Source organism: Oncorhynchus gorbuscha, unplaced genomic scaffold (assembly GCF_021184085.1).
Source record: "Oncorhynchus gorbuscha isolate QuinsamMale2020 ecotype Even-year unplaced genomic scaffold, OgorEven_v1.0 Un_scaffold_1327, whole genome shotgun sequence".
Classification (NCBI taxonomy): Eukaryota; Metazoa; Chordata; class Actinopteri; order Salmoniformes; family Salmonidae; genus Oncorhynchus; species Oncorhynchus gorbuscha.
The window spans coordinates 128,638-147,192 of record NW_025746135.1 but is presented as its reverse complement, the minus strand read 5'-3'; the positions used below and the strand labels follow the sequence as shown (position 1 = coordinate 147,192).

At 42.2% G+C, this 18,555-nt stretch overlaps 1 protein-coding gene across 1 annotated transcript in view; it reads left to right on the top strand.

Annotated features, from left to right (window-relative positions):
- Positions 1-18,555, top strand: part of LOC124022297 (hydroperoxide isomerase ALOXE3-like) — a 37,436-nt gene that overhangs the window by 13,459 nt on the left and 5,422 nt on the right. The window contains exons 2-11 of the mRNA XM_046337220.1: positions 495-656; positions 834-1,044; positions 5,020-5,101; positions 5,583-5,705; positions 10,110-10,213; positions 10,316-10,485; positions 10,621-10,761; positions 12,304-12,507; positions 12,749-12,835; positions 15,291-15,460. Of these exons, the coding sequence (XP_046193176.1) occupies positions 495-656; positions 834-1,044; positions 5,020-5,101; positions 5,583-5,705; positions 10,110-10,213; positions 10,316-10,485; positions 10,621-10,761; positions 12,304-12,507; positions 12,749-12,835; positions 15,291-15,460 (1,454 nt within the window). The remainder of the gene's footprint in view (positions 1-494; positions 657-833; positions 1,045-5,019; positions 5,102-5,582; positions 5,706-10,109; positions 10,214-10,315; positions 10,486-10,620; positions 10,762-12,303; positions 12,508-12,748; positions 12,836-15,290; positions 15,461-18,555) is intronic.

Genomic DNA, 18,555 nt, shown 5'->3' with positions numbered 1-18,555 from the left:
ATATTCAATGTCAACTTTTTTTTTACCCATCTAACAATAGGTGCACCTCTTTGTGAGGCATTGAATACCTCCTGGTCTTTGGTTATATCTGTTTGTAATTCACTGCTCGACTGAGTGACCTTACAATTATCTGTATGTGTGGGGTACATAGATGAGGTCATCACTCAATCATGTTTGAATACTATTATTACACACCCACAGTAAGTCCATGTCACTTATGTGACTTGTTAAGCACATTTGTACTTAGGCTTTCTAATAATGTCTAAAACATAATGCCAGTGACACAATCGCAATTGAATCCCTTTTAAATTCACGCTGTAACACAACAAAATGTGGAAAAGGTTGTATGGTACATCTTCATCTGGAAAAAGACTACGAATATTTACTGTGGCAAACATTTGGTTGCAGTTGATCGTCTTATGTGGTTCCATTGAGTTGGTTCTAGTTAAGTTGCAATGCTGTATGTCTAACATGTTGTCTTGCTGTGTGTGTAGAATTATTTGTCTTGCAGAATCATCATGGTGAAGTACACAGTGAAAGTGTTTACTGGAAAAATGCTGCTTGCCGGCACATTGAACAGTGTTTACGTCAAACTGGTCGGCAGAAAGGGAGAAAGTAAACGCGTGTACATCCCTAAAACCGGCAGCCAAGGATCGGTAAGTTCACAAAAAAGTTGTATTATACCACAATCCATCTGGGTGTTGCGAATGCCAAATACAATCTCCATTCTGGGATTCGAACATATCTAAACCAGCAGTCTCAACTTAGTCAACGTTTAGAGAACGTTGTTTGTTTGCTGGGATCATTTTAACATGTCATCTATCTCTCTGTAGATGATTGAGCACAATGTGTCCTGTCCCTCCTCCCTGGGCCATCTGGAGTTTGTAGTGCTGGACACAGAGCCGTATGCCCTGTTCGCCTACATCAATGATGACTGGTTCTGCTCTAAAGTAGTGGTGACCACACCAGAGGGAGACACGGCCAGCTTCCCCTGTTACCGCTGGATCTCAGGCTATGAGCGTCTGGTGTTCAGAGAGGCCACTGGTCAGTATGTTGGTATACAGTATACATCATTGTGTAGGTTTAGTTTTGGATATAACTGCTGTGCCCAAGACTCATAGCTACAGGTCAGCTAGCTGAATGTCATTTGTAGTTTAACTCTAATTTTATTTGTCACGTGCCGATTACAACAGGTTTAGACCTTACCGTGAAATGCTTACTTACAAGCCCTTAACCAACAAAGCAGAGTTAAAAAAAAGTTTATTTAGCAAATATTAACATATCACAATATAATAACAATAACAATGCAATATACAGTGCCTTGCAAAATTATTCATCCCCCTTGGCGTTTTTCCTATATTGTTGCATTACAACCTGTAATTTAAATAGGTTTTTATTCGGATTTCATATAATGGACATAAATTAAATGAAGAAAAAGAACATGTTTCAAAGATTCTAAAAGATGGAAAAGTGGTGTGTGCATATATATTCACCCCCTTTGTGATGAAGCTCCTAAATAAGATCTGGTGCAACCAATTACCTTCAGAAGTCACATAATTAGTTAGATTGCACACAGGTGGACTTTATTTAAGTGTCATATGGTCTGTCACATGATCTCAGTATATATACGCCTGTTCTGAAAGGCCCCAGAGTCTGCAACCCCACTAAGCAAGGGGCACCACCAAGTAAGCGGCACCATGAAGACCAAGGAGCTCTCCAAACAACAGGTCAGGGACAAAGTTGTGGAGAAGTACAGATGAGGGCTCGGATATAAAAAAATATCAGAAACGTTGAACATCCCACAGGGCACCATTTAAATCCATTATTTAAAAAATGGAAAGAATATGGCAAAACAACAAACCTGCCAAGAGAGGGCCACCCACCAAAACTCACAGACCAAGCAAGGAGGGCATTAATCAAAGAGACCAAAGATAACCCTGAAGGAGCTGCAAAGCCCACAGAGCTGGGCTTTACGGAGGAGTGGCCAGATAAAAAGCCATTGCTTAAAGAAAGAAATAAGCGAACACGTTTGGTGTTCGCCAAAAAGCATGTGGGAGACTCTCCAAACATATGGAAAAATGTAATATGGTCCGATTAACCTCTCTGGGATATGTGGGACACTAGCGTCCCACCTGGCCAAAAGCCAGTGAAAATGCAGAGCTCAAAATTCAAATAAATTACTATAAAAATCTAACTTTCATGAAATCACACATGCAAGATACCAAATTAAAGCTACACTTGTTGTGAATCCAGCCAACATGTCAGATTTCAAAAGGCTTTTCTGCGAAAGCAAACAATGCTATTATCTGAGGATAGCAAAGTGGAGCGTGTTTTCAGGTCACTCTCCTCTAATAAAGTGTACACTAGACTCGAGCCTCGTTCTGAACAGTGTTACTTCTTAATTTCTCAAAGGAAAACCTCAACCAATTTCTAAAGACTGTTGATATCCAGAGGAAGCAATAGGAACTGCAGGAAAGTCTGGATTCCCAATGAGAACTCATTGAAAAGAGTGACCTCAAAAAAAAGAAAATCTGAGCCCTTTGTCCTCTGGGTTTTGCTTGCCAAATATGTTCTGTTATACTCACAGACATGGTGCAAACAGTTTTAGAAACTTCAGAGTGTTTCCTATCCAAATCCACTAATAATATGCATATCTTATCTTCTGGGGATGAGTAGCAGGCCGTTTACTTTGGACACGCTTTTCATCCGGACGTGAAAATATTGCCCCCTATTCCAAAGAAGTTATTAAAATTGAGCTTTTTGGTCATCAAGGAAATCGCTATGTCTGGCGCAAACCCAACACCTCTCATCACCCTGAGAACACCATCCTGAGAACACAGTGAAGCATGGTGGGGGCAGCATTATGCTGTGGGGATGTTTTTCATCGCCAGGGACTGGGAAGCTGGTCAGAATTGAAGGAATGATGGATGGCATTAAATACGGGGAAATTCTTGAGGGAAACCGGTTTCAGTCTGACAGAGATTTGAGACTGGGACAGGGTTTCACCTTCCAACAGGACAATGACTCTAAGCATACTGCTAAAGCAACACCCGAGTGGTTTAAGAGGAAACATGTAAATGTCTTGGAATGGCCTAGTCAAAGCCCAGATTTCAATCCAATTGAGAATCTGTGGTATGACTTAAACATTGCTGTACACAAATGAAATTAAATCAAATGTATTTATATAGCCCTTTGTACATCAGCTGATATCTCAAAGTGCTGTACAGAAACCCAGCCTAAAACCCCAAACAGCAAGCAATGCAGGTGTAGAAGCACGGTGGAACCCATCCAACTTGAAGGCACTGGAGCAGTTTTGCCTTGAAGAATGGGCAAAAGTCCCAGTGGCTAGATGTACCAAGCTTATAGAGACATACCCCGGGAGACTTGCAGCTGTAATTGCTGCAACATTTTGCATCTTCAAAGTGGTAGGTATGTTGTGGAAATCCAATGATACAACCCCCCCAAAAAATCTATTTAAATTCCAGGTTGTAAGGCAACAAAATAGGAAAAATGCCAAGGGGGTGAATACTTTCACGAACCACTGTACAAGGGGTACCGGTAACCGAGTCAATGTGCAGGGGTACAGGTTGTCAAGGTCATTTAAGTACTATGTCCATGAAGGTTAGGTGTGAAGTGCATAGATAATGACCAGAGAATAGCAGCAGCGTATGTGAATGTATTAATAAGAATAAAGAGGGGTTCATTGCAAATAGTCTGGTTAGTCATAGTTTATTTTGAAATGTGTGTGAAAGGGGCTATATTTATGGAATAATGGTTGATATACACTACTGTTCAAACGCTTTGGGTCACTTAGAAATATCCTTGTTTTTGAAAGAAAAGAAAAACAATTGTCCATTAAAATAATATCAAATTGATCAGAAATACAGTAGATATTTTCAAGAAACTGAAGATCTCATACAACGCTGAACTACACCCCTCACAGAACAGCGCAAACTGGCTCTAACCAGAATAGAACGAATGGGAGGCTCTGGTGCATAACTGAGCAAGAGGACAAATGCATTAGTGTGTAGTTTGAGAAACAGATGCCTCACAAGTCCTCAACTGGCAGCTTCATTAAATAGTACCAGCAAAACACCAGTCTCAACGTCAACAGTGACGTCAACGTCTAGGCAGAGTTGCAAAGAAAAAGCCATATCTCAGACTGGCCAATAAAAAGAAAAGATTAAGATGGGCAAAAGAACAAAACTCGACAGATGAAGATTGGAAAAAGTGTTATGGACAGACAAATCTAAGTTTGAGGTGTTCAGATCACAAAGAAGAACATTCGTGAGATGCAGAGAAAATGCTGGAGGAGTTCTTGACGTCATCTGTCAAGCATCATGAAGGCAATGTGATTGTCTGGGGGTACTTTGGTGCTGGTAAAGTGGGATCTTTAAGAAGGAAGGCTATCGCTCCATTTTGCAACGCCATGCCATACCCTGTGGACTGTGCTTAATTGGAGCCAATTTCCTCCAACAATGACCCAAAGCACAGCTCCAAACTATGCAATAGCTATTTAGGGAAGAAGCAGTCAGCTGGTATTCTGTCTATAGAGGAGTGGCCAGCACAGTCACCGGATCTCACCATATTGAGCTGTTGTGGGAGCAGCTTGACCATATGGTATGTAAGAAGTGCCCATCAAGCCAATCCAACTTGTGGGAGGTGCTTCAGGAAGCATGCGGTGAAATCTCTTCAGATTACTTCAACAAACTGACAACTAGAATGCCAAAGGTCTGCAAGACTGTACTTGCTGCAAATTGAGGATTATTTGATGAAAGCAACGTTTGAACGACAATTATTATTTCAATAAAAAAATCATTATTTATAGTCTTGTCAATGTCTTGACTATATTTGCTATTCATTTTGCAACTAATTTCATGTATATTTTCATGGAAAACAAGGACATTTCTAAGTGACTCCAAACTTTTGAACAGTAGTGTATACAGTGGATTTCTTAAGATGTTGACCAATCCATAAACACATGAAAATGATCAACATTTCTGGTCTTTTGTATATAAGGAAAGCTGATATTCAATGAGACCTGCCCAGAGGCCATAGAGGAGAGAAAGAAGGAGCTGCAGAGTCGCCATGAGGTGTACTGGTAAGCTTTATGGAAACATTCATAATTTGTAAAGATACAATAACAACTTTAAACAAATCCAAATAAAAACATAACTCATACACACAGATAAAATGGTGTGCGATTGTAATAAAAGCAGCCGGTGGCCAAGCTGTTAAGAGCGCTAAGCCAGTAACCAAAAGGTTGCTGGTTTGGATCCCTGAGCTGACTAGTTGAACAATCTTTTGATATGCCCTTGAGAAAGGCACTTAACCCTAATTGCTCTGGATAAGCGTGTCATTTTTATTTAAGCCCCCCTTTTTGTATGGTTTATGCCTGGGTTCAAATACCATTGTAAATCTTTGAAATACTTAGAGCATTTAGTTTAGCGTGCCTGGTGTAGCAGGTGGGTGGGGTTTGCACTTAAAAATAATCAACCCAGGTCTGGTATGATAGTGTGTTGTGTAATAGTGAATGACAGGCTGTGTATCCCGTCTTGATTTACCATGTCTGTTCCCTTCAGCTGGAGTATATATGCAGAGGGTCTACCCCAAATCATGAAAGTTGACAGCGCTTCTGATCTCCCTGATGAGGTCCGCTTCTCTTTCACCAAGGAGTTGGAGTTCAAGTTCACAGCAGCCAAAGCGTAAGTTAAAGCACTGGTTCTCAACCTTCTTTTGCTTACTGTACTCCAATCACATTTAGCTCTGTGTGGAGTACACCTGAAGTACCCCCTTTGTGTGAATTTCAGCTTTAGGCTGATTTTCTTATGAATCTTCCCAAGTACAGGCCAAGAACCCCCAGGGTTACATGGACCCTAGGTTGAGAACCATGAGGCAACACCAGGAAATGTATTCGATCTGTCAAAATCTGTTGGCATGTCCCCAACATACCTGTGAAAACATTTCCTTTTAAATGAGATGTGATTCTCCTAGACCTGTTTAAGTAATTGCAAGATCCTGAGAAGAGGGGAATTTGGCAGCCAGGAGTGTGAAGCATGGAATATGGCAACGATGCCAAGAATGACACCTCGGGTTAGGGTTGCCTAAATTAAAGATATTTTTAGCTACGCAAATCATATCTAAAATGGTATATCTACATTTAACATTACATTTAAGTCATTTAGCAGACGCTCTTATCCAGAGCGACTTACAAATTGGTGCATTCACCTTATGACATCCAGTGGAACAACCACTTTACAATAGTGCATCTAAATATTTTAAGGGGGGGTGAGAAGGATTACTTTATCCTATCCTAGGTATTCCTTAAAGAGGTGGGGTTTCAGGTGTCTCCGGAAGGTGGTGATTGACTCCGCTGTCCTGGCGTCGTGAGGGAGTTTGTTCCACCATTGGGGAGCCAGAGCAGCGAACAGTTTTGACTGAGCTGAGCGGGAACTGTACTTCCTCAGTGGTAGGGAGGCGAGCAGGCCAGAGGTGGATGAACGCAGTGCCCTTATTTGGGTGTAGGGCCTGATCAGAGCCTGGAGGTACTGAGGTGCCGTTCCCCTCACAGCTCCGTAGGCAAGCACCATGGTCTTGTAGCGGATGCGAGCTTCAACTGGAAGCCAGTGGAGAGAGCGGAGGAGCGGGGTGACGTGAGAGAACTTGGGAAGGTTGAACACTAGACGGGCTGCGGCGTTCTGGATGAGTTGTAGGGGTTTAATGGCACAGGCAGGGAGCCCAGCCAACAGCGAGTTGCAGTAATCCAGACGGGAGATGACAAGTGCCTGGATTAGGACCTGCGCCGCTTCCTGTGTGAGGCAGGGTCGTACTCTGCGGATGTTGTAGAGCATGAACCTACAGGAACGGGCCACCGCCTTGATGTTAGTTGAGAACGACAGTTTGTTGTCCAGGATCACGCCAAGGTTCTTAGCGCTCTGGGAGGAGGACACAATGTCTAACAATATCTAACAAGCCATTCAGACATTTAGCAGAAATGTTATACAGGTTATATACACTGAACAAAAATATAAACATGTAAAGTGTCCAGTGTTTCATGAGCTGAAATAAAAGATTCCAGAAATGTTCCATATTCTCAAAAAAGCTTATTTCTCTCAGATTTTGTGGAGAAATTTGTTTACATCCTTGTTAGTGAGTATTTCTCTTTTGCAAAGATGATCCATCCACCTGATAGTTGTGGTATATCAAGTAGCTGATTAAATAGCATGATCATTACACAGGTGCACCTTGTGCTGAGGACAATAAAAGACTACTCTAAAATGTGCAGTTTGTCACAAAACACAATGCCACAGATGACTGAAGTTGAGGGAGCATGCAATTGGCATGCTGGATGCAAGAATGTCCACCAGAGCTGTTTCCAGAGAATGTAATGTTAATTTCTCTACCATAAACCGCCTCAAGTTGTTTTAGAGAATATGACAGTATGTCCAACCGGCTTCACAACCACAGACCACGTGTAAACACGTCAGCTGAGGAACTCCACATCCGGCTTCTTCACCTGCGGTATCATCAGAGAACAGCCACACGGACAAATTATGAAACTATGAGTTTGCACAACCGAAGGATTTCTGCACAAACTGTCAGAAACCGTCTCAGGAAAGCTCATCTGTGTGCTCTACATCCTCACCAGTATCTCAACCTGACAGCAGTTTGTCATAACTGTCTTCAGTGGGCAAATGCTCCAGCCTCTGGCACGCTGGAGAAGTGTGCTCTTTGCTTTGCAAATTAATCCCGGTTTCAACTGTACCGTGCAGATGGCAGACTGTGTGTATGGCATTGTGTGGGCGAGTGGTTGGCTGATGTCAGCGTTGTAAACAGTGTGCCCACCATGGTGGTGGTGGGGTTATGGTATGAGCAGGCATAAGCTACGAACAACGAACACAATTTCATTTTATCGATGCCAATTTGAATGCAGTGACGAGAGCCTGAGGCCAATTGTCGTGCCATTTATCCGCCACCATCACCTAACTTTTCAGCATGATAATGAATAGCCCCATTTCGCTAGGATTTGTACACAATTCCAGGAAGCTGAAAATGTCCCAGTTCTTCCATGGCCTGCATACTCACCAGACATGTCACATTGAACATATTTTGGATGCTGTGGATCGACATGTACGACAACGTGTTCCAGTTCCCATCAAATATCCAATTACTTTGCACAACCATTGAAGAGGAGTGGGACAACATTCCACAGGCAATGATCAATAGTGTGATCAACGATGGAGATGTGTCATGCTGCCTGAGGCAAATGGTGGTCACACCCGACACTGACTGGTTTTCTGATACATGACCTTACAAAAAAGGTAAGGTATCTGTGACCACAGATGCATATCTGTATTCCCAGTCATGTAAAATCCATTGATTAGGGCCTAATTTATGCATTTCAATTGACTGATTTCCGTATGTGAACTGTAACTCAGTAAAATCTTTGAAATTGTTACATGTTGTGTTTATATTTTTGTTCAGTGTATGTTATTACAGATGCCGTGACCGAGTCTGTAATACCTACATGTTTCATGCAGACCACCATAGTCCCTGTGAGCAAGGATGCGAAGGTAACCTGCCTAAATGATTACCGCCTCGTAGCACTCATGTCGGTAGCCATAAAATGCTTTGAATGGCTGGTCATGGCTCACATCAACAGCATTCTCCCGGATACCCTAGACCCATCATTAAGATTGCTGACGACAGCTGTAGGCCTGATCACCGACAATGATGAGACAGCCTATAGGGTGGAGGTCAGAGAACTGGCAGTGTGGTGCCAGGACAACAACCTCTCCCTCAATGTGAGCAAGACAAAGGAGCTGATCGTGGACAACAGGAAAAGGCGAGCTGAACAGGCCAACATTAACATCGACTGGGCTGTAGTGGGGGAGCGGGTCGAGTTTCATGTTCCTTGGTGTCCACATCCCCAACAAACTATCATGGTCCAAACACACCAAGACAGTTGTGAAGATATCACGACAAAACCTTTTTCCCCTCAGGAGACTGAAAAGGTTTGGCATGGGTCCCCAGATCCTCAAAAGGTTCTACAGCTGCACAATTGAGAGCATCCTGACCATTTGAATCACCGCCTGGTATGTTAACTGTTCGGCATCTGACTGTAAGGCGTACCAGAGTGCGTTCGGCCCAGTACATCACTGCGGTCAAGCTTCCTGCCATTAGGGACCTATATAATAGGCGATGTCAGAGGAAAGCCCATAAAGTTGGCAGAGACTCCAGTCACTCAAGTCAGACTGTTTTCTCTGCGAACACACGGCAAGCGGTATCGGAGCGCCAAGTCTAGGACCAAAAGGCTCGTTAACAGCTTCTACCCCCAACCCATAAGACTGCTGAACAATGAATCAAATGGCCACCGGACTATTTACATTGAGACCCCCCCCTCCACCAATTTGTTTTATACACTGCTGCTACTCACTGTTTATCAATGCATAGTCACTTCACTCCTACCTACATGTACAAATTGCCTTAACTAACCTGTACCCCCGCACATTGACTCGGTACCGGTAACCCCTGTATATAGCCTCGTTATTGTTATGTTATTGTGTTATTTTTTACTTTAGTTTATTTGGTAAATATTTACTTAACCAACAGTGCATTTCAAGAAGAGTTAAGGGTTTGTAAGAATATCACAGTAAGGTCTACACTTGTATTCGGCGCATGTGACAAATAAAGTTTGATTTGATATCTATGGTATGTTTATTTCTTATATAAATATAATACATTATATCCCATATAGCAGACACTTTTAGCCAAAGCAGCTTAAAGTGGGTGCATATATTTTTCATATTGGTGGCCCCAGCAGGAATCAAACCCACTATCATTGTAGCCATAGTCTACCAACTGGCCACACAGGACTATAGGAACACATTTAACCCAAAGAGCAGACATATATCAAATCGCGATGGACACATATTCAATATATGTGGCCTGTGCATGAATCAACCACCCAAGGGGGAGGATGAAGAGTAAGGGACCCAACAGACACTCTGGTGGACACTCTGGTGGTGTTAAAACCAATCTCTAACCAACTTCACCATCCAACGAAATCTTTTGCATGTTGAAGTTAATTTCCTTCTCTGTCCCGGCAGATTGGTGGAGTTGAATCTAGCAGGACTGTCCACAAACAAGGAACAATGGAAGAGCCTAGATGAACTCAGTCATGTCTTCAATAGCCACAAGACTGATGTTTATGGTAAGGTCTGGTCAGTGGTGTCTGTCTTGAATAAGTCATGGATTCAAATGGTTTACTGGAACCATTAGCATCTCATTATTTGATACTTTTGTTATCTATTAGAATATGTCGAAAAGAACTGGAAGGAGGATGAGTTTTTTGGGTACCAGCTTCTGAACGGCCTCAACCCCATGATGATCCATCGCTGCTCCAAGCTTCCAGAGAACTTCCCCGTCACAGAAGACATGGTGAAGGCTTCCCTTTTCGGAAAAAGCCTTGTTGCGGAAGTTCAGGTCTGTCAAAATAGTCTCTCTGTTGTCACTCATCGTTCTGTTATTGCTCTATTGGTTTCCTCCTGAGTAAGTCGTGTGTATTCTTTGGTATGGTGTTGACGTCTTCCTAACTCATTCATGTCCTAACCTAAACAGAAAGGCAACATCTTCCTGGTTGACTACAAGCGTCTACATGGAGTGACTGCAAACGTGATCAACGGGAAACAGCACTTCTTGGCTGCTCCTCTCTGCTTGCTCTACATGACAGACAATAAGCTCATGCCCATCGCAATCCAGGTACATCTCACATGAAGCAAAATGTAGAGTTCAAATCTACATTGAAGAAACTTAACAGAACATTTGCCACTGGGGATGCTCTTGAACCAAAAGGGGTCCCCTAAATGGAGAGAAATATTGCCCAGAAATTACGTAGCAGCATATACTGTTAGCCTAAAACTAAAGGGTTAAGAATTTGATTCATGTTATATCATATGACCTTATGTACCATACAGACGACACTCAAAACAATGTTTTCTTTAAACAATTAAACTTATGTCCAGTACCTGTCAAAAGTTTGGACACCTACTCATTCAAGGGTATTTTCTATATTTGTACTATTTTCTACATTGTAGAATGATAGAGAAGACATCAAAACTAAGAAATTACACATGGAATCATGTAGTAACCAAAAAAGGGTTCAACAAATCAAAATACTATATATTTTAGAGTCTTCAAAGTAGTCACCCTTTGCCTTTTGCACACTCTCTCAACCAGCCTTGAAGGAGTTCCCACATATGCTGAGCGCTTGTTTGCTGCTTTTCCTACACTCTGAGGTCCAACTCACCCCAAACCATCTCAATTGGTTGAGGTCGGGTGATTGTGGAGGCCAGATCATCTGATGCAGCACTTCATCACTCGCAGTCTTGGTCATATAGCCCTTACACCGCCTGGAGGTGTGTTCTGGACCATGTTTTGGGTCATAGTCCCAATAAGCGCAAACCAGATGGGATGGCATCTCACTGCAGAATGTTGTGGTAGCCATGCTGGTTAAGTGTGCCTTGAATTCTAAATAAATTACTGACAGTGTCACCAGCAAAGCACCCCCACACAATTACACCTCCTCCATGCTTCACAGTGAGAACCACACATGAGCAGAACGTTCGTTCACCTACTCTGCATCTCACAAAGACACTGAGGTTGGAAACAAAAATCGAAAATGTACTCTTTAGACAAAGGACAGATTTCTTTTGTCGGAAGAGACAGTGGCTACTTTGAAGAATCTGAAATATGGTTTGATTTGTTTAACACTTTTTTTGGTTACTACATTGTTGTGGAAATTCTTTAACAGGGACACTCAAAATGAATATTAAATAAATCATTGTTTGTCAGCGCGCTGGAGAGGTTCGAACCATCTCAATGCACCATTGTACACATGTCAATCAGGAGCTCTGCCTGTGCAGACCCAGCAGTTGTCTTACATATATACGGCAATATACAGACAAGTTATATTTGCATGATTTAGCATAATTAATTCATCATTACCATTTAGTTTACTTCATGTGACAGACCAATACCTCACGAGGCTTTCTCTCTAAGCTGAGACCTTGAAACAGATATCTTTAGTTTGTTCTCAAAACACTGTCTGGGCAAATTGCAGCTGCTGAGAGTGAGGATTTGTACAGATTTGTACAGAAAATAGTCAAATAAAGAAAAAGCCTTGAATGAGTAGGTGTGTCAACTTTTGACTGGTACTCTATCTTTAAATTAATTATAGTAATAATATACACATACTCAATTAATGAAACAAGCTATGATTGTGTTTTGCATTTCCTTTCACAGCTGAAGCAGGAGCCTGGAGAAGACAACCCCATCTTCCTTCCTACTGACTCTGAGTATGACTGGCTTCTGGCCAAGATCTTTGTGAGGAGCGCTGACTTCGCTGAACACGAGCTGAACTTTCACCTGCTGAGGACTCACCTGCTGGCTGAGGTGTTCGCCGTGTCGACACTGCGTAACCTACCAATGGTGCATCCCATCTACAAGGTACATACCTACTGCTGTGCATGTTTTCAACTGTTATTGAACAATATCTGTGAGTTATTTTCCAATCAACTGAATATGTTTAACATGATAATTCCAGAGAAACTTAAAGAATTTGTAAAAATTATATATAAAATGCATGTATTTTTTTATAATTGAAAATTGCAGTAGGTTGTAGGATACTACAATACATAGCATTTTTAGGTGTGAATTTCATGTACGATTGTTACATCTTTCTCCATAGCTCCTGATCCCTCACTTCCGCTACACTCTGCAGATCAACACTCTAGCGAGACAGGCCCTCATATCAGAGAATGGGCTGTTCACAGAGGTACTGCCTATTCCATTCTTATTGTGTTATGTTCTATAATGCGCTAATACTTATGGAATGTCCCAATGCTAGTGGAAACTGATTGTATCAGTTAGCACAGGGGTCTCCTACAGGTTGATCGCGAGATACCAATAGCTCGCAGACCACATGGTTAGCCCGCCAAACAATTCATTAACAAATCTCACAAGTATTAGACACCATCTAATCAATGCAACATTATCTCACCCCCAGTTTGCCACTATTGGCTTAAAAAGCGAAACCTAAAACAATATCTGCCAATTCATTTCCAGCAATATTGCTCCAGTCTGTTTGTGATGCGTGCGTTTGTCTATCACTCTGTCCGTGTATAGCCAGTTGTGATAACCGTATTGTGGGTTAACAGAAATACTTTCCCATGAACCTTCTTAATTAAATGTTAAATGCAAAGTAGGCTACGACCACTTTAGGTATCCCACAAAATATGTACAAATGATTTCAGAAAATATTGAATTTGGCCTTTACTGAAGCCCATAGAAACGCATTGATAAATCATAATGAATAAGATGTTTAACTGTCTGTGCTTTATCTAGGATATTTAAGAAGACTCCGAAAATATACAGTACCAGTCAAAAACCATCAAGCGCTTATCACGTTTTAGGGAAGACCCAGGTGCAGACAGTGTCGAAGTAACAAATGTTTATTACTAGAACAGAGGCAGGCAAAACTACAGGTTAATGGCGGGCAGAGCTCAGTAATCCAGGGTGGTGTGACAAGGTACAGAACAGCAACTCAACCGCCCCGCGGTGGGGACACCGAGCCTGTAGAGGTTTAAAAACTGTTTGGATGAAACAACACTCGGTAAATCTCAAATAAGGCCTTCTGAAGACTGTATAATCGTATAATCTTAACATTGGGGTACCTCTCACATTTGACGAATCAGTCAGGCCAAATCATAATGAGCTGGTTATCTTTATGAGATGTACGCCTAGCAACACATACCTCAGTAGAGTGATTCTATCATCGGGCTGAACTCTGTCAGGTTTACATTGTTGGGACACATTTATGTGAACCTCTTAGCCATAAACATGTAATTAATAGCCTGTCATTTTTTGGCTTCAACCACGAAGCAGCCCTGGAATCAGTCATTCACATGTTCTGTAATCGATAACCCTGTTTGATGTTTAAAACACTGATCACCGTTAGAAAACACTGAATTAAATGACGCATATAAAACTCCTGACAGGCCTAAAGGAAATAGCACATTTATTCAGGAAAGCATCCTAATATTGACAAAACAAAATACGCTAGACAAGGGTGGATCATTTTGTCAGTGAAATAGATTATGCCACAATTGCTGTGGAAAGGCTTTTATACTCAAATATTGATATAATGACTATCATGTTGAAGTAAACATGCAATGATATGTTGTGTTCCCACCACAGCGTGGAAAAGCATGAAGAGTTTATTAGACTACAGATTAAATCCATTATGATGAATTGCGCATTTTGGTTAAGTGCACGGTGATGACTTTGATGCGAATTTTCAATAAATATCGAGGGTATTATTTGTATGCTGATGACATGATGATCGGTGCACGGCTGCCAATACTTATTTTCAAGTAAAAATGATCTTGCTCTTATCCATATCTCATCATGTATCCTACCCTCCCCACTTTATCAGCAGACTGTTATCTAGACTAGAGAGCATGCGCCAAGACGAGGTTTGCTATTTATCTCAACAGTTTTTGTGACAAAACCATAGAGTTGAAAATGTGATGGAAACGCATTGAACTTCTGCTTTTTTACTCAGTACATGAAAACATGTACTGTTTTATGTGTACTAGGTCATCAAGCCCAGCTTTGATGGAAATCAAGCCAGTTTGACAAACACTCCTATTAGTTCAAATGCACATATTTTTTTAGGTGAATATTTGAACATTCGCTTGAGTAGCAGAAACCTAGCTATAGACAGAGTCGCGTTTTGGCTTGGCAGGAATCAATCATTCAGCATGCGATAAAGATGCTGTTAGATTCCACCAGACCAGACTGGCAAAATATGTCATGCAAAGCCTAATTACACTTGTGTGTTATTTGTTAAAATATGAAATGATGCCCGGCTGTTTATAAGAGATTGGTGTTAATGAATAACAAAAATTTGTGAGAAAGGACCAGACTTTAACACTTAACTAGCTGCTTTGAACGCAGCTCCCTGCCAATTCAACAAGCACCAGAAGCTAACCATTGCCAATCAGCCTCAACTACTGTTGGCAACACTAGCTGCCTTGAACATAACTCCTCAAACAAGCTCCATCTGCTACTAACTGTTATTCAACCTCAACACCTGTTCTCACAGGAATTCGGAATTCCAGGAAAGTGGGCCATGATGTAATGTTTGCCTCTGAGTTTACTTTATCTGCGATTTTATAAATGCTCATCGCGAGTCCCCAGACACACTATCCCTTTAACCCATCTTGAAGAATGCCAGTGTCGGAGGTCCAGGGATGGTGGAGTTCCTGAAGAAAGCGATGGCCTCATTGACCTACAGCTCCCTCTGTATGCCGGAGGACATCACAGCACGTGGTCTGGAGTCAATCCCCAACTTCTTCTACAGGGAAGATGGACTCAGGCTGTGGGACATTGTCCACAGGTAATGTTTCTACAGGCCTATACATTTTCATGGTGCAAAAAAAGTCCAGATCTGCATAAAGAAATTCTGTAAACCTCCATAAGCAGAATGATTTGATTTGTGTATTATACTCATGCAACTGCATTTTGCATTGCTCAGTTTAAACTATATTCTACTAAACTCTACTGCCCCCCCCCCCCCCCCATTTTTAAAACGTCAATTGGCAACCCTTCCCTAATGGGATTAATTGATGCATGAACAATACAATAATTCACTATGGTTATTGAATTGTAATTCTTCTTCTGGGTTTCTCTGCGTTGCTCATTGCATAAAGAGTAAAAAAATAGAATAAAGGTACAAATCAATACATAGTAAATGACATCCCTAGAGCTGTAAAATAATATACATGCATACCATATACAGATAAATAAATACAGGAAGAAAGAACAGAAGCCACTTGAACCTAGTGTGGCACAAAGAAGATTCATATGGGAGACAAGCCTACAGTATACACAATCTATATGCACACGCCATAAACCACCTAGAAGCCTAATATTTTTACAATTTAATTATAGATAGCCCTTCTAGTCCAAACTTTTTTTGTAATATTCCGCAAATGGAAATACACAATGGACAATTTCTCCTCATCACTCAGCCACATAATACCAGGGTATATATGGTGTGCTTTCTGGAATAAGAACAAGCGTATATCATGGTAGGAAGGGTAATAGAGGATAAGTTTTATTCTCTAGTTCTTCGAGGTCACAATAGTTAGTGTTTCCTCTTCCATTTCACCACAATACCAACTTGTTTAAATATGCAGAGTCAATATCCCTGATCTTACCAGTACACAGTGATCTCTTGCTTTTAGGTAGGTCATTTTTTATTTCACCTTTATTTAACCAGGTAGGCTAGTTGAGAACAAGTTCTCATTTGCAACTGCGACCTGGCCAAGAAAAAGCATAGAAGTGTGAACAGACAACAGAGTTACACATGGAGTAAACAATTAACAAGTCAATAACACAGTAGAAAAAGGGGCAGTCTATATACAATGTGTGCAAAAGGCATGAGGTAGGCGAATAATTACAATTTTGCAGATTAACACTGGAGTGATAAATGATCAGATGGTCATGTACAGGTAGATATTGGTGTGCAAAAGAGCAGAAAAATAAATAAAAACGGTATAAACAGTATGGGAATGAGGTAGGTGAAAATGGGTGGGCTATTTACCAATAGACTATGTACAGCTGCAGCGATCGGTTAGCTGCTCAGATAGCTGATGTTTGAAGTTGGTGAGGGAGATAAAATTCTCCAACTTCAGCGATTTTTGCAGTTCGTTCCAGTCACAGGCAGCAGAGTACTGGAACGAAAGGCGGCCAAATGAGGTGTTGGCTTTAGGGATGATCAGTGAGATACACCTGCTGGAGCGCGTGCTACGGATGGGTGTAGCCATCGTGACCAGTGAACTGAGATAAGGCGGAGCTTTACCTAGCATGGACTTGTAGATGACCTGGAGCCAGTGGGTCTGGCGACGAATATGTAGCGAGGGCCAGCCGACTAGAGCATACAAGTCGCAGTGGTGGGTAGTATAAGGTGCTTTAGTGACAAAACGGATGGCACTGTGATAGACTGCATCCAGTTTGCTGAGTAGTGTTGGAAGCCATTTTTTTAGATGACAGTTTTACTAGGGTAAGCTTGGCGGCGTGAGTGAAGGAGGCTTTGTTGCGGAATAGAAAGCCGACTCTTGATTTGATTTTCGATTGGAGATGTTTGATATGAGTCTGGAAGGAGAGTTTGCAGTCTAGCCAGACACCTAGGTACTTATAGATGTCCACATATTCAAGGTCGGAACCATCCAGGGTGGTGATGCTAGTCGGGCATGCGGGTGCAGGCAGCAATCGGTTGAAAAGCATGCATTTGGTTTTAGCGTTTAAGAGCAGTTGGAGGCCACGGAAGGAGTGCTGTATGGCATTGAAGCTCATTTGGAGGTTAGATAGCACAGTGTCCAATGACGGGCCGAAAGTATATAGAATGGTGTCGTCTGCGTAAGAGGTGGATCAGGGAATCGCCCGCAGCAAGAGCAACATCATTGATATATACAGAGAAAAGAGTCGGCCCGAGAATTGAACCCTGTGGCACCCCCATAGAGACTGCCAGAGAACCGGACAGCATGCCCTCCGATTTGACACACTGAACTCTGTCTGCAAAGTAATTGGTGAACCAGGCAAGGCAGTCATCTGAAAAACCGAGGCTACTGAGTCTGCCGATAAGAATATGGTGATTGACAGAGTCGAAAGCCTTGTCAAGGTCGATAAAGACGGCTGCACAGTACTGTCTTTTATTGATGGCAGTTATGATATCGTTTAGTACCTTGAGTGTCGCTGAGGTGCACCCGTGACCGGCTCGGAAACCAGATTGCACAGCGGAGAAGGTACGGTGGGATTCGAGATGGTCAGTGACCTGTTTGTTGACTTGGCTTTCAAGACCTTAGATAGGCAGGGCAGGATGGATATAGGTCTATAACAGTTTGGGTCCTGGGTGTCTCCCCCTTTGAAGAGGGGGATGACTGCGGCAGCTTTCCAATCCTTGGATCTCAGACGATATGAAAGAGGTTGAACAGGCTGGTAATAGGGGTTGCGACAATGGCGGCGGATAGTTTCAGAAATAGAGGGTCCAGATTGTCAAGCCCATCTGATTTGTACGGGTCCAGGTTTTGCAGCTCTTTCAGAACATCTTATCTGGGGGTAAAGGAGAACCTGGAGAGGCTTGGGCGAGGAGCTGCGGGGGGCGGAGCTGTTGGCCGAGGTTGGAGTAGCCAGGCGGAAGGCATGGCCAGCCGTTGAGAAATGCTTATTGAAGTTTTCGATAATCATGAATTTATCGGTGGAGACCGTGTTACCTAGCCTCAGTGCAGTGGGCAGCTGGGAGGAGGTGCTCTTGTTCTCCATGGACTTCAGTGTCCCAGAACTTTTTGGAGTTGGAGCTACAGGATGCAAACTTCTGCCTGAAGAAGCTGGCCTTAGCTTTCCTGACTGACTGCGTGTATTGGTTCCTGACTTCCCTGAACAGTTGCATATCACGGGGACTATTCGATGCTATTGCAGTCCGCCACAGGA